Source organism: Cebus imitator, unplaced genomic scaffold (genome assembly GCF_001604975.1).
Source record: "Cebus imitator isolate Cc_AM_T3 unplaced genomic scaffold, Cebus_imitator-1.0 Scaffold354, whole genome shotgun sequence".
NCBI classification, from domain to species: domain Eukaryota; kingdom Metazoa; phylum Chordata; class Mammalia; order Primates; family Cebidae; genus Cebus; species Cebus imitator.
In genome coordinates, this window is record NW_016107669.1 from 419,769 (window position 1) to 435,171 (window position 15,403).

Sequence of the window (15,403 nt, forward strand, 5' to 3'; positions counted from 1 at the left end):
CTCTTCTGTAATATTGCAAGTCCTGACTATGTCTAAGTGCCCCCAAATCTTGTGGTTTTCTCAGCTGTAAGATCTGTAATTCTTGGGTTCAAGTTGTGAATTGCAGTAACTGGAAATACTGTAAATATGTAGGCAGTGATTCATTTGGCACTTAGGTGAATCAGAAGGATATGCAGAATGAGGTGTGTGTCCTATAGGTGTAATGTGAATGAAGGAATCCTACGTATTTTCTCTCAAAAATACCAGTAATATCATACTGACACTAATAATAGATGGAAGGGTAAGACTGAAACTAATAGAGGAAGGACAGTGTCTGGGAAATTTACAAAAACAAAACAAAACAAAACAAAAACCACAAACATTCCCTAGAATGGTGAGGGAAATTTTTCTCAAAGCTACTTATTTTCAAAGGGAATCTGACTAGTTTCTTCAGAGAAGCTTCTGTTGATTGAAAACGTTAAAAGGTCACACTGTAAAGACTTAAAAGATGTAGCATAAAACTTAGAGTGAGCTTCCAGTTCCCCTCAGAAGCTGTTTTTCGTGAAGCACTGATCTTCTTGGTTGGATACAATTCCTTTTTTCTCTGACCTTCTCCAGCAGTGCCTCTGAAACACGCAGATCACATGGGGGTTTGCCAAAATCCTCTTGAGTTAGTGGATCAAAGGCTGGAGCTGAGATTCTGCAGTTCTACCAACTTCCCAGGTGATGCCAGTCCTGCTGGTCCAGGCACCACACTTTGAATAGCAGAGGTGTAAAATAGTTTGCTTTACTTCTCATACCAGATAATGGAAATAATTTTGAAACAGTGTAACAGCTCCTTCACCAGGCCGTGAGTTCTGTTCTCCATATCCTAAAGTCGAGTACATACACATTATGAAATGCTTGATATTAATAGATCAAGAGATTCTTCCACCCCGGTCAGTGATTCATATTATTCAATAGCATTAATAATCTGAATTGATATAGGTAGGGCTTTTTAAAAACTGAGATTGACACCAGCATGCAATATAACTGAGAGAGGTACCAGAATGCAAGATAAACTTTTTATGTAAAGTTAAACATATTTATTACATTGCCCATGAAAACATATATCCACCCAAGAAGTTGTACTTGAATGTTTAATGCCGCTTTATTTACAATAACCAAAAATTGCAAAGAAACCAAATGTGTATTGTCTGGTAAACTGATAAATAAATTGTGGTGTGACCATATAATATGTTACTATTTAGCAATAAAAAGGAATGAACTCGTGGTACAAGCAACAACTTGAGCATTTTTTAAAAAAAGTATTATGTTAATTGAAAGAAGTCAGCAATAAAATATATATGATTACATTTATGTGAAATTTTAGAAAAGCAAAACTATAGTGATAGCAGATCAAGTTGCTAGGGGCCAGGAAGTGGGAGGAAGGAAGTGCCTACAGACGGGAACAAAGGAACTTTTGGAGTCGATGACAGTGTTTAGAATCATGACTTCAGTGGTGGTTACTTGTTTTTTTTGAGACAGAGTTTTGCCCTGTTGGCCAGGCTGGAGTGCAGTAGCACCATCTTGGCTCACTGCAACCTCCGTCTCCTGGGCTCCGGCAGTCCTCCTGCCTCAGCTGTCCGAGTAGCTGGGATTGCAGGCATGTGCCACCATGCCCAGCTAATTTTTGTATTTTTTTTTTAAGTAGAAATGATGTTTCACCACGTTGGCCAGGCTGGTCTTGAACTCCTGACCTGAGGTAATCCACCCTCCTTGGCCTCCCAAAGTGCTGGGATTACCAGTGTGAGCCACTGCGCCAGGCCAGTTGTTACCTAACTTACCAAATTATACATTTAAAAGTGGTAAATTTTACCGTGTAAAAATTTTATCCCCAGCTACTCAGGAGGCTGAGACGGGAGGATTTCTTGAGCTCAGAAGTTTCAGACCAGCCTGTACAGTATAGTGAGACCCTGTCTCAAAAAAATGAAAAAAAAAAAAAAAATATATATATATATATATATATGGGAAAAAAAAAAAGAATAAAAGCCAATTTTGAAAATTAGCCACAGGCTGGGCACAGTGGCTCATGCTGTAATCCCAGCACTTTGGGAGGCTGAGGTAGACAGATCACTTGAGGTCAAGAGTTTGAGACCAGCCTGGCCAACATAGCAAAACCCTGTCTCTATTAAAATACAAAAAATTAGCCGGGCATGGTGTCATGTACCTGTAATCCAGCTACTTGGTAGGCTGAGGCAGGAGAATAGCTTGAACCCAGGTGGTGGAGGTTGCATTGAGCTGAGATCACATCACTGCACTTAAGCCTGGGCAACAGAGCGAGACTCCTCCTAAAAAAAAAAAAAAAAAATGCATTATCTGATGTCATAGATGTCTGTTGTCATCTTGGTGTCGTAATCACATACATCATGCCACATGCCCTTGTATCTAAGTGGGCATGTCTTTGGATTTTATTTTCAGTTCGTTTACAGCNAAAAAAAAAATTAGCCACAGTCATCAATTGTTAACAACATTTAATGGTTCTTGGAAGCTGATATCTTATTAGCAGGATGTTAATATGAAGACACAGGAACAATTTTTACTTTAAGAGAATAAATGGGCATGGAAAGAAAGTGTGAATAAACAGTAGGAACAAAAGAAGTCCCTAAAATCTTACTTGTGTATTTGCAATGGACCTGAGTCTGAAGAGAGAGATCTTGAAAACAGGAACTCCGGTTCATTTATTTTTAGCATCCCATATAGTTGCTATGAGCTGAATGATTTTTAATGTGTCCTGCTGTGATATTAAAGAAGAAAATTCTGATGAGAAGTCATTTCTCTCCTTTTTATATTCTTTGCAGTGAGCACACCCCACTTTCAGGAGAGGATCTGGTCATCTGCTTTGGCAGTGGACTGGTCTTTAATTAAGTGAAAGGATCTGTCTACATGTGCTAAGGATGATGCTAGGTGAAAGCACTGGCTTTGTTGACAAGCTGAAGGAGAAGGGTGTGTGTATATGCGTGTAGGAACCAGCTTCGAATCATCGTGTTAGCAGAAGAATTGGGGGAGGAGAGGGAAAGTTAATTATAAATGTTCCCCTTCTGCAATGCAGAAAGAAAACAGTTACGTACTTGGAAATCAGTCAAAGTGTGTACATTTGATCTAATTTGTTGAAGTTACACAACTCAGTTTCTTTGGAGGGGGTATAAATCAGATTTTCTATTAATTTACTCAGCGGTGTCAGAGTTTTTTCTTAATTTGTATTAAATAGCAGTAGTTTATAACTTCAGATTAAATTTAGCCTTTTCAGTGTAATATTGTGTGCTTGAAAAATCTATATGTGCTATTTTTTATTTCTTTAATTATGCCCTATTGAGAATTACTTCATCCTTCTAGCAGAAAATTCCATTAACCAGACTACTGATTCCTTAAGATTTCTCTCTTTAATTATGGGATTAATAGTTTTTCATATTATAATGTTTCTAAAGAAGTGTGCTTGATAAATCCGTACATTTAATGAGTATCATCCCCTTGTTTTATTTTTAAAAGATATTGTTAAATTACTGTTAACAGTTCATACTGTTAAAAGTATGGTAATTATAGTTTTCTATAAACCATAATTTAAAAGTGTGGGCTTCGAAATCAGACAGATCTCAGTTTGAAATCTGGCCACTGCTCTGGGTGTTAGACGTGTCTAGCATGGAGATGAAAATACCCATGATTTCATCCCTCTATGTGCTGGCCATTTAGTAAGTGGTTAATAAACAGTGTTATCATTTACACGATCATCGCTGCCAGAGGTGGGAGATCCTTGGGATATGAATGAAGCTGCCCTCACACATTCGTATTATCTAACCAGTAATAAGGACCAAACCTAAACGAGAGGTAGTAAATGAGTTAAGGAGGACTGAGACTGAGACCTTTCCTTTCATCGCTGTGGAGTCCTGTATGTCTCCATTAAGGCTTAGGTTATATGGAGATGGCTGGGTCTATGAGGCTTAGGCTTAGGGGACCTATGAGGGGCAACCAAAAAAAGTCTAGACATTAATGCATGGCTAGAGCTGGAGGTTCTGTTACAGGCTTGCTCATGACTGCAGATAATAATCACAAACTGAGTAGTAAATACAAAGAGGAAGGAAGGAAGGCAGGATGTGAAATCTGTTGGCCATGTTCCTTACAGTCTGGAGTGTATGTCAGTGTCAGCTGAGGCCCGGCAGAGAGCAGGATGGACGAGGGCCTGTCCAGGGCCTGAATGGACACAGGTGTCAGCAGGGCCACCTGGTAAGGGTCGGGAGGTGAGCCGTAAACAAGGGCACCTGCTTAAGGGAGGTTGTGTCTGAAATCTAGACGCTGCTGAGATACTAGGCGTTAGGTGCCCACAGGCTGTGTGGACGTAGAAGGGAGATGTGCTTTTCTTATTTGCACAAAGATACAAGTTATTGAGTATTATTATTGAACAACAGCACATTGGCCGTGAGAAGAGTCCTAGTAGTAGAAAGACTAGGAAGTCTGCCACTGAACAGAAGGGTGCCTCGCGCCAGAGCAGATGGGGACAAGGTTAGGATCCTAACGACTAAAAACAAAAATTGGCTGCTGAGCTGCTGGGGTGACTAGGATAGAAAAGAATGCAGACATTGGACAATGATGATATAGTTTAAGCACCCAGCAGCAGGAACCCAGGTCCAGTGGATGAGGTGGCCGGGACACCACCAGGTCCACGGGAACCTCCCCAAACTGTTGAGCTGCTAGTCAAGGGCTGCTCAGACTCCGTGAGCCAGGATCGGTCCCAGTGCCTGCGGTGGTGGCTGGGCTTGCAGATGGGCATTAGAAAGCACCTGCTTCTAGATTGAGATGGAACTGGGAACGGAGGAGCCAGGCAGGTGAGGTTTGTGTGTACTCAGCATCAGGAATAGAGAATGCCAAGGGCCTTTCTTCCTTGGTGTTGCATGATATTGACGGAGAAACTCACAGAGTTTTTCTGTGAATTTGGTCTTAAATGACAAAAACTGTGGTTACTTTTGCACTAACCTAATCTTGTTAAGTAGAACAGTATTTCCAGAATTATTGCTGAGCATGCTTTTTTTCTAGCTGTTTGGAAAAACAGGCTCCCTTTGGTTTGAGAGAGCATTGGGAGAGTCTAAAAAAAACCTGACATTTTTTCAAGTGTTTCTCCATAGAGTTTGTTTTGTTTTTATAAACAATGCCAGTATGGTTGGGAGGGGCAGGCTTTTATTTCAGCTGAGTTTGAATTGAAAGTACTATAAGCTTTATCTCCATTTCATCAGTTACTAGAGTTAATATGGCTTACAGAGTAATGTTTAGTCTGATAGCAAAAGGAGGGGCCCGGGCTCATTTGTGAAAGCTCACATCTAGGGGTGGGTAGTATAACACATGAGCTGTGGCCTGATAGAGACAGATTTGAGTCTCGTTCTGCCACTTGTCAGCTCAACAAAGTCATTGTTTCTCCCAGAGTGTCGGTTTCCTCCTCTGTAAAATGGGAATTGTGAGTCTACTACTCCTTTTGCAAGGTGGTTGTCAGGATATCATGAGAAAATACACAAAAGCAATGATCACATGCCTTGGCACAGGCTAAGCATGCGTACATCTTAATGCTTCTAATTAGTTGTTATTCACTGAGCATTTACCACGTGCTAAGCATTTAGGATATTAAAAAAAAAAGAACACAAAGCATCTAGTTATGGGTTCTGTATCTGTTACAGTCTCTGTATTTCAGTAAATCCTTCCATGGTTCTGTTGTGTGTCTTAGAGCAGTGATTCTCAAAATTTACTGTGCATAAGAATCAAATTGGTGGATGCTATTTAAATGCCCATTCCTGAGCCCCAGAGATTGAGATTAAGTAGAGACTCAGGAGTGTGCATGTTAACAAGTCCCCGCCTGGTACAGGCTCTTGACCCTGCCCTAGAGTCACCTCCTTTCACCAATACCTGAATTTACCCTTTCAGACTTCCAGATATCAATGGAACACCATCAGGAAGTTTCAGATTGGAGTTATCTCTTTTAGAGTTGCCTTGTGCTTTTTATCTTGAGAGACAGGATGACACCGGGAATAGAACTCTGAGAAAGAAATGATGGAACTGTGTGACCTCAGATGACTCAACCTTATCTTCAGTTTTCCTCATTCATCAAGAAGACAATACCTCCACACCCATCTAATAAGCTTATTTTGAGCCTTAAATGGGGGTATGGACATATAAAAGTTTTTCTATGAACTTTAATGAGCCACACAAATAAAATATACTTTTACCATTAAAGCAAAGCGAAACTGTTGCCAAGATTGAGTTTAATCTGGCATATATAGGTTGCTTGTACATTGGGCTACATATCTTAGTTGGAGAATATGTGAACATTTGTCCTCTGGCAGCGAGTCCTTTTCTCCCTTGTCATCCTCTACCCACACTTTTGTAAAGATGTTTTAGGGACCCTGATTTTAGGAGCATCTGCAGCCACAAAGCTGGCATTGGTCATGTTTAATGTCAAGATCTTGAAAACTGCTTGTCTTGATAATTAAAGCTATATTAAAGGGCCTCATGCCTTCTTAAAAGCAGATATCCTCTTAAATTCTAACAGGGTTTTCTTGGAATGCTTTTGCTCAAAGCAGAATGGTCCTTCCATTTATAGAATATAATGAGAGAATTGGTTTATTTGTGGAAGTATTTTCCTGTGAGCAAGCAGAGGAATCATGTTTATCACAAGGATATCCTGGCTGGCCCGTCTCCTTTGCAACTTGAATACTGAAGCTGTGAATTGTACATGAAATACCAGTGTGCCTAAACTTCCTAAATGTTTTTCAGGTGGTAATATGCAGTAGCCGTGTTCAAGAGTGGGCTCATTTTATTGTTTGAAAAAGAACATTCTCTCACAGTTCTTTGTTTTCAGTTAGACCACATATTAGTGAATGAAAAACAACAAAACAGTAACAAAAGTCTTGCTTACCCCTGCCTCCATGTTCTGTAGAATAATACATAAATTGCCCAAAGAGTATGTTTTGGAGAATATATAGGAATTTTGAATTGTAAATACTGACTTCTTTCCCTAGACCTTCATATACTGTCTTACATATAAATATATATTAAAAAAATTGCCGGTACTGGTAAGTTTTATCTTTGTTGGATCGTTGCATAAATGATGTTATTCTTAGTGGAGCCCTAAATGTTTAATTTGAGCATTTAAGAAGACGTTCATCACTACTTTGGCCCATGCTCAACGACCTTCCAGGACAGTCTAATGACCCAAAGAGGCAGATGATGTGTTCTCACTTGTAAACATGTGAGGACTCTCAGGTCAGAAGAGGTAGACTGATGAAGCTTCCCACACGGGATGTGGAGTTAGGCTGTGAATCTTGTCTTCTGATTTCCAACCAGTGTTGACTCTTCACAGGGCTTACGTATACCTAATTAGAAGTATGTGTAAACTGAAGTTTGCTCATTAACTTGCTTATTTATTTGCTTTCTCCTGACATAGCTTTCATTTCTAACTAATTTATAATAGTGGCACTTGGGGGTGGTGACTGCATTAATAGCAGTGAGAAGCAACAGCTGACAGCAAGAAAGGAGTGAAAAGCAACTTAGCCAAATAGTCATGCCAGCTTAGGACTGCTTAGCAAATAGCCCCACACACCCATTAGCTGCAGAAGGCTTCAAGTGTAGCAAAGCCTAGAACAATGATATTTGTTGAGCTAACCCCAGATCATCAAGAAAAGTTTAAGTTATGTTTAATATATTCTACTTATGAAGGCAAGGGAGTGGTTCATTTTAAGATTTCCATTTGAATGTATTTACCATGAAAAGGAAGGCAATGCCAGATTACTTGGAAATTTATTCACCCAGACTGCCAGGTTCTATACTGCATTGCCATGATTAAGGTTAATAGGCGTGGGCAGGAGTGAAAGGGGTGGGACACGCAGTTGTGTAGATGAACTAGAAACTTGATAAGGGAGGCAGGGAAGTAGTGTACCTTTTTCAAATCACATGCATTGAAACAGGTCTGTTATGGAACCATATATTGAATTTGTCTTTTACCTGTAATTACATAAGACAGTGGAAACTTTTTCTTTTTTCCTTTGAAGCAAAAGAAGAAACTAAACAAACAGGTTTTATAGGTTTTTAAAATACATTCTAGAAAGGCTTTTTTCTTTTTTTGCATTTTCGTTTTAGAGAGGATTGTGTCAAGGTTTTTGTCTACAAATGTGTAATGAACATTATTGTCAATACAAAACAAGCAAGTAATTAGTTGAATATATCTGTACTATGATGTTGAAAAATCAAATAGGTGGATCTAAAAGTCTATAAAAATTGTGGATGTGGGAAATGTTTTTTCAGTAGCTTTTCTCCTCAGTTTTTAAAAATCAGGAAAAGAACTTTTAAAAATTAAATGTATAACATTTTAACATCATTACAAGCACTGAAGAAATGTTTATTCACAGCTTAAGGCATCTATTCGCTTTCTACTGAGAGAGAAAATAGAAGTTTTTAATGTTTGTGAAAAAAGTTTTGGATATGGAATAGATGTGTAAAATTTTGTTCTGGAGGAATTTTTTTCTTTCTTACCTAACATAAGAAAGTAGTAGGGAAGCCCCTACCTTTGAGACCCCCGAACTGTTTACTGGCCTAAATATACATCATGTTATGCAGATAAGAGGAGAGACAGGAAAAGCATTACCTTTTTGCATATTAGTATTTACAAAATTACAGGCCTACCTCATTTTTTCCCATAGTTCCCTTTCTGTATTTTTTCCAATAATGCTTATATTTGCACTATTTACAAATGAAAATCCATTTGTATAACAACCTGGCCTTTGCTTTGGACCTCGTTCCTTGTGTTTCAGGTAAGCCAGCCATGAGAGGGTATCTTGTGGCCATTTTCCTGAGTGCCGTCTTCCTCTATTACGTACTGCATTGTATATTATGGGGAACAAACGTCTATTGGTAAGTTTAATTTTGTTATTTAAAAATAACTCTCAACCTTGTCTTTCATGCAAACCCACAAATTATAGTAGAGGGGTCCTATTAAAAAAACTTTTACCCTTGTAACATTTGGAATATTTTCTTGCTTTCCATTGTAAATTGGGGTTTTACCATTCCAGGATCTTATAGATTGTATCTCTAACAATGTAAAGTTTTGACAACACCTACTTTCTCTTGACTTCCCAGTGAATATGGTGTTAACCGTCTTTGGGACATAAAACATTTTTTATTTATGCAATAGATCATCTCCTTGAGTTAATGGAGTAATTACTGGGCTCAGTGTTACTTAATTTTTAGAACCTAAAATGCTTGCATAGGAGATGATCAATAAAATATAGATACTACAAATGGTTTCCTTTATTTAAAAATATTTGGTGAATGATGATAATGTGCATCTTTTGAAATAGCTTTGACTTGAAATATCACATATAAAAAAGAGGCACAGATAGTTTTACTGAAGAGAATGCCTCTGTAATAGGGTTTTTACCCTTTTCATTGTCAGTCCTTTAGCTAGGAAAAGAGTTTTGATGGCCTTTAAATCCCAAGCAGGTTGGTAGTACATAAGTATGCTAAAATAAATTGCGTAACTTCCTGTCTTTGACAAAGACTCAGTATTTTTTCCCAGTGTTTCATACTGTGTCTTAAATCATGTTTCTAACTTGGGCTTACTTGATGAAAAAATGCTGATGCTTCTGCATTTGGTTTCATTACTACTGGATTGAAAACTAATTGTAATGGTTTTCATGGAAGGACGTTAGGCAAATGACCACTGGAAAAAACCCAGTGCCAGGAAGGTAGTTTTGGCCCTAACGTTTTAGGCTTTGGACCCAAATATCGGGCTAGAGAATTTTGAAGTCTGATTATATACGAAATGAGGGCTACATCAAAGGGATCTATCCCTACACCTTTGCCACATTCTCTGTCCTACCCTTAGTAGTGGAAGACAAAAATAGAAAAGAAAGCAAAAATCTTGCTAGATTGCTGCTTTCCTACACATCCTATTGTTGTTCACAGGGAAAATGATAAAGAAGAAAAGGATGTAAATCAGCACAGCCTTTTGTCATCCAGGGTGAAGTGACCATGTTACTCCTAAGCTAACACATTACTGTAGTCACAGCAGGTACCTTGGGATGTTAGCTCAGACAGGTGTTTGTGCAGTGAACTTGCTTCTTTAAAAATGAAGACAGATAATTGTGCTTTTCTTTTAAAATGCCACCCAAAGGTTGTCTTCACGATATCCTAAAACAGTTTGTTTTCTATATTTAATGAGAAATCAAATAATATACTCCATTTTATCCCATAATTGAGCTTTTATAGTCTCATGTGCTGGTCCACCATATTTATGTATAAATCAGGGAGTCCTTGCCATTGTGCTATTCACAAAAGGTGTTTTCTGCATAAGGAGTTTACTAGCCTCATAGTTCAGAAACCTAGCAGTTCTAACCATGGGGATTTTGTACCCACAAAAATGGAAAATTGTGTCTGTCCGTGAAGGGTTCAGGATATTTCCTTCATTTTGAATCCTGCTGATGATAGAAGAAAATCGATTGTTTTTTTTTAATACTAATTCTTCACATAATTGATGATCATTAACCAGTTTCTGTATTGAGCTGTTTTCCTCTTTCCTGGCTAAGTCTGGATCCTGCCATCCACCACCCCTTTCATTTATGTTCCTTGTTATGCTCTGTCATGTTTCACAATACCCTTTTAAATTGTGGAGACAAGTGCTCCATTCAGGAGCACACAAGGGCCTAACCTATGCCAAGAATAGAGGACACTTAGAAATGACTCTCGAGCATGTGATTTGTGGAGTCCCCCGGATCCCAATGCAAAGGTCTGTGGATCCTGCTCAGGTCAGGTGTTTGTGTGGTGTTTGCTGCTGGTGTGAGTCAGCAGATGTGGCAGGAGGAGGTAAATAGCCACGTGCCCTTGGGGTGAGTCTGGCTTCTGAGCCTGTTTGTGGCTTCTGCAGTGTCGTGATCCTGTTTCTCTGAAGGACCTTTGAATCACTGCCCTTGGAATCACTTCCGGGTTGCTAATCACCTCAGCCTTTCCACCCTCCCTTCCCTATATCCATGAAGCTCAGGTGTGTGCGGGGCTTGGCGAAGGTACTGGCAAACCTCAAAGAGTGCAGGGAGGATTTTTCTTTGCTGCCATGGAACCTCTCAGGGGTGCCATGAATGAGTTCCCAGGGCATTTGCTTCCCTTTGGGCGGGGTGCCCGGTTCTGGTTTCTGACTGACACTATTTTTGTCTCATAGGGTGGCACCTGTGGAAATGAAACGGAGAAATAAGATCCAGCCTTGTTTATCAAAGCCAGCTTTTGCCTCTCTGCTGAGGTAAAAATATACCCCCAAAAAACCCTGTGGCATATGAAATATTCCAAATGTGCTTGTAATCGTTGGCCACACTTATTTTTTTTTAATGCAAATCTTAGCAGTATAAAGTGCCCCATATTTAAGGAAGAGCTTGAATATCCTGTCTCTTTTTGTGCTTTTAGTCAGAGCTCTGCATATATTTTAAGAAAAGGCATTGAGGAATTCAATCAAACCAGTATTCTTTTCACACAGGTGAGGCTAGAGAGGTCTGTTTGTGTTTGATTACAAAAAACTGAATTGTTCTTAGGGTTTTATTTTTCCCCCTTGTTCCCATGTTATTTTCCACCCTTATTGGTTTGTGCCTTCTCCTTCCTTGCCTCTAGGCTAAACTTTTTGAGTGAAATTTTCCCTTGTATTAACTTCTGCTGAACCACATAGAATGCAAATAATGATTAGTCTACATAAAATGTAAATGATTATGTATTGTGGCTCTTGGGCTTTGTAAAAACATTACTTTTCTATTCACATATGTTCTTTTCCTCCTCACCTTGACTTTGACAGATTGCTGGTCAAGATACTCTAGATAACAAGAAATAAAAGTCTGTTCTAGGCATGTTTAATTGTGCAAAAGAGGCACAATCTGTTCAGCACTTTTTCTATGAAGCATTAAGGATTCATTTTTTTTTTTTCCTATTTTATTACTGCACCTTTTTAACTCTTTTTTAACTCTTTGGGACTACAGATCCCTTTGCAGTCAGTCAACTCTCTGGAAAACTGCAAATACATAAGACTTTTTTGTATATGATTCTAAGCGTGCTATGGCGGCTTGTACCCTTTCCAGGGGTGTGTGTTCATTGAAACTGGAATGGTGTTTTAAAACTTTTTTGACCGTGACTCATAGGAAGAAATACATTTTATTTGGGACCTAGTGCAAACACATATTTGTAATAAGAAAAAAGTAATTTTTACCTTTACTACTCCAGATACACTGTGTTCTGTTGTATTCACTTTTTTTTTTTTTTTTTTTTTTTGAGACAGAGTCTCACTGTCACCAGGCTGGAGTGCAGTGGTGCGATCTTGGCTCACTGCAACCTCTTCCCCCCCGGGTTCAATCAATTCTCCTGCATCAGCCTCCCAAGTAGCTGGGACTACAGGTGCATGCCACCACGCCTAGCTAATTTTTTTTGTATTTTTTGTATTTTTAGTAAAGATGGAGTTTCACCATGTTGGCCAGGATGGCCTTGATCTCTTGACCTCGTGATCCGCCCGCCTCGGCCTCCCAAAGTGCTGGGATTACAGGCGTGAGCCATCGCGCCTAGCCTCCATTCGCTTTTTTAAAAGATGCTGATCATGACTCACAAAACTGATTTTCTGAGGCACATATGGGTTGCAGACTGCAGATTAAAATGCTGCTCTAGAATTAAGGTACTCCAGAACTTTATTGAAAAAACAGATACCTTTTCCTTTCTGAGAAAACCCGAAAAGATTAAAGTATTTCTGCAAGATTACTTAGCAGGGTATGTAAGTCTATAGTGTAAGTAACAAGTAGATTGGTGTTTGTCATGTGGACAGTATTATCTGAGGGCAGTCCCCTAGAGTGTACTTGAGGCCACTTTCTCAGAAACAGAAAAGCCAGCAGCAATTTGGAGAAGCTCTTTTGGGAAACCTGCAGCTGTTATCTTCAGCGTTAGAAAGAGAACATCTTTCCTTAGCATTAGGCTTGGGTGTGAATTTCAGCTTTGTCATTTATGCCTTAGTGACTGCAGACTTGTCACAGCTGATACAACTTCACATGTATGATACTTTTAAATTTAGAAATAGTGTAGCATCAGTACTTTTATAATAGTACTTTGTTTCTTCCTATATATGGCTATTATGTCAGCACTTGGTATTGGTTTGTTTTTAAGTTTTCTTTTTACTTCCTGAGTTGTAACATAATTTTCATTTTAGTAGCTGTAAAGTGTTTTCAGTTGCGTAGTTCCATTGCATACCCCATTCTATGCAATATTTCAGCACTGTTTAAACTTATTTTTAAAAATTAAAAAAATTATACATTTTCATATACGCAGTATAACAATATGAATTATATGTATAGTTACTTTTAGTTTTGATTTTAAAAACTTGCAAAGATAGTGAGTATTTGGCAAAATCACTCTTTATCCTTTCCTTCCAGGTTTCATCAGTTTCACCCTTTTCTGTGTGCAGCTGATTTTAGAAAGATTGCTTCCTTGTATGGTAGCGATAAGTTTGATTTGCCCTATGGGATGAGAACATCAGGTCAGTAGTATTATTCTTACCTGGTTCTGTTAAATTTGAGTGGCGTTTGATGAGAATGGCATGTTAATATAATTTTAAGGGCTTTTATTCTTTCTGCTTCCTAATGATTTCCAAAGGATATGATTTTGGGATGGAATGAAATGAATTACATTTTAAAATATAAATTCCCACTCCTTTTGAGGCAGTAGAGAAGCAAAGAGTAAAAGGGGTAGATTTGTTGTTGTCGTTGAGAAACTACTTTTTACATTTGCTGTGCCACCAGGTAAGTGATCCATGTAAGTTCTGGTGCCTTGTTTTATTCTGATTTAGAGTTAACAGGAAAACCTGAGCGTTAACTTCCTTCCTAGCTTCCCATGAATTCTTTTTACTTGTTTTGTTTTACTTCATCAGCAATTCTTATCCGCTTAAGTAGCCTTTTAATTTAACCAGTGGATATTTTCTTTATTTTATTTTTATTCATGTATTTATTTATTTAGAGACAGAGTCTTGCTCCATTGCCACGTGTCAGGCTGGAATGCAGTGGCGAGACCTCAGCTCACTGCAACCTCCGCCTCCCCGGTTCAAGCAATTCTCCTGCCTCAGCCTCCCAAGTGGCAGGGACTACAGGCGGGTGCCAATACGCCCAGCTAATTCTTGTATTTTTAGTAGAGACGGGGTTTCACCATGTTGGCCAGGATGGTCTCGATCTCTTGACCTCGTGATCTGCCCACCTTGGCCTCCCAAAGTGCTGGGATTACAGGCATGAGCCACCGTGCCTGGCCGTTATTTTTGTTAAGTTGAGAAATAATTATTCCATCTTCCAATGATAAAACACCTTCCCTTCTGCTTGTTGATAACTGATTGGCCCCATATAGCATTAAGCTCTAGATTTTTGAGGGACCCTAAAAGCCCAAGGTGACAAGTCCAACATTATGAGTTAGATTTTGCTTATTCAACTGATGCTGTGAGGGTTGGAGTTGCATTTTTTGTTTTGTATTTTAAAAATATTTTACACAGAATTTTTAGAATTTAATTGGCTTAAACTTACTATTTATTTCTATTCTAATGTCAATTTCAGAATCATCTGCTATTACTTTCAAATTACTTTTTGTGATTATTTTTCAGATTAAATGCGTTGTTTTTGGGGTAGGTTTTGGAAAGTGTCTTTGGAACATTTACCATTTTGAATGGGCCTACTGAGTAGTGCTGGCTAATTGTAGTTGTATCATTAATTTTTCGCAGAATAAATCAATGTGGCCACGCTGCTTGGAAATGGGTTTGTGGGACAGGGAGTAAAGTGGTTTACAAAGTACTAAAAAGGCGTGATTATCCTTGCATTCATAACACTCTGTTTGTTTTCTAGCGGAATATTTTCGACTTGCTCTTTCAAAACTGCAGAGTTGTGATCTCTTTGACGAGTTTGACAAGTGAGTTTATTTTCTTGCTTCTAGCCTGGCTATTAGCTTCAGCTAAGCTGGTTCAATATATACCCCAAGAGATGTAAGATGTATTTACTCAGGAAAATTTCATAGCATTTGTGCACAACCACAATTTCTAGTAGTAATTTCTTTGACACTTAAAAACCTACAAAATTAATTTAGATGCTGCATAACTGGTTGGCTCAAAAGTTTGCAGAGTCTTGATGATAATCAGCACTGCTCCCAAATCAGGACATTTTAAACCCACATTCATCTTTTCTAAGTTGTTCCTGTTTAAGGGTTAGTGCACCCCCTGCTAATCAGCTCACACCCTCTCTTTACAAACTGTTTCCCATACTTTGCCATGCATCCTCCAAACTGCTGATGAAGATTCTTTCTGTTTCACTTATTAAGGAGATTATTAGATTGGAAGCCACTCTCTTCTTTTTTTTTTTTTTTTTTTTTTTTT

General features: G+C 38.7%; 1 protein-coding gene across 12 annotated transcripts in view; it reads left to right on the top strand.

Moving 5' to 3' along the window:
• ST3GAL6 (ST3 beta-galactoside alpha-2,3-sialyltransferase 6) overlaps nt 1-15,403 on the top strand; it is a 63,855-nt gene that overhangs the window by 27,366 nt on the left and 21,086 nt on the right. For 5 of the 12 annotated variants that reach the window (XM_037730601.1, XM_017506364.2, XM_037730600.1 and 2 more), the window contains 4 exons: nt 8,805-8,904; nt 11,204-11,281; nt 13,434-13,537; nt 14,880-14,943. In XM_037730601.1, the coding sequence (XP_037586529.1) occupies nt 8,816-8,904; nt 11,204-11,281; nt 13,434-13,537; nt 14,880-14,943 (335 nt within the window). In that variant the 5' untranslated portion in view covers nt 8,805-8,815. Of the gene's footprint in view, nt 1-2,814; nt 2,965-4,189; nt 4,254-8,804; nt 8,905-9,396; nt 10,090-10,482; nt 10,855-11,203; nt 11,282-11,442; nt 11,513-13,433; nt 13,538-14,879; nt 14,944-15,403 lie in introns of those variants that run through there. The other 7 variants (XM_037730594.1, XM_037730593.1, XM_037730599.1 and 4 more) reach the window with 6 other exon arrangements.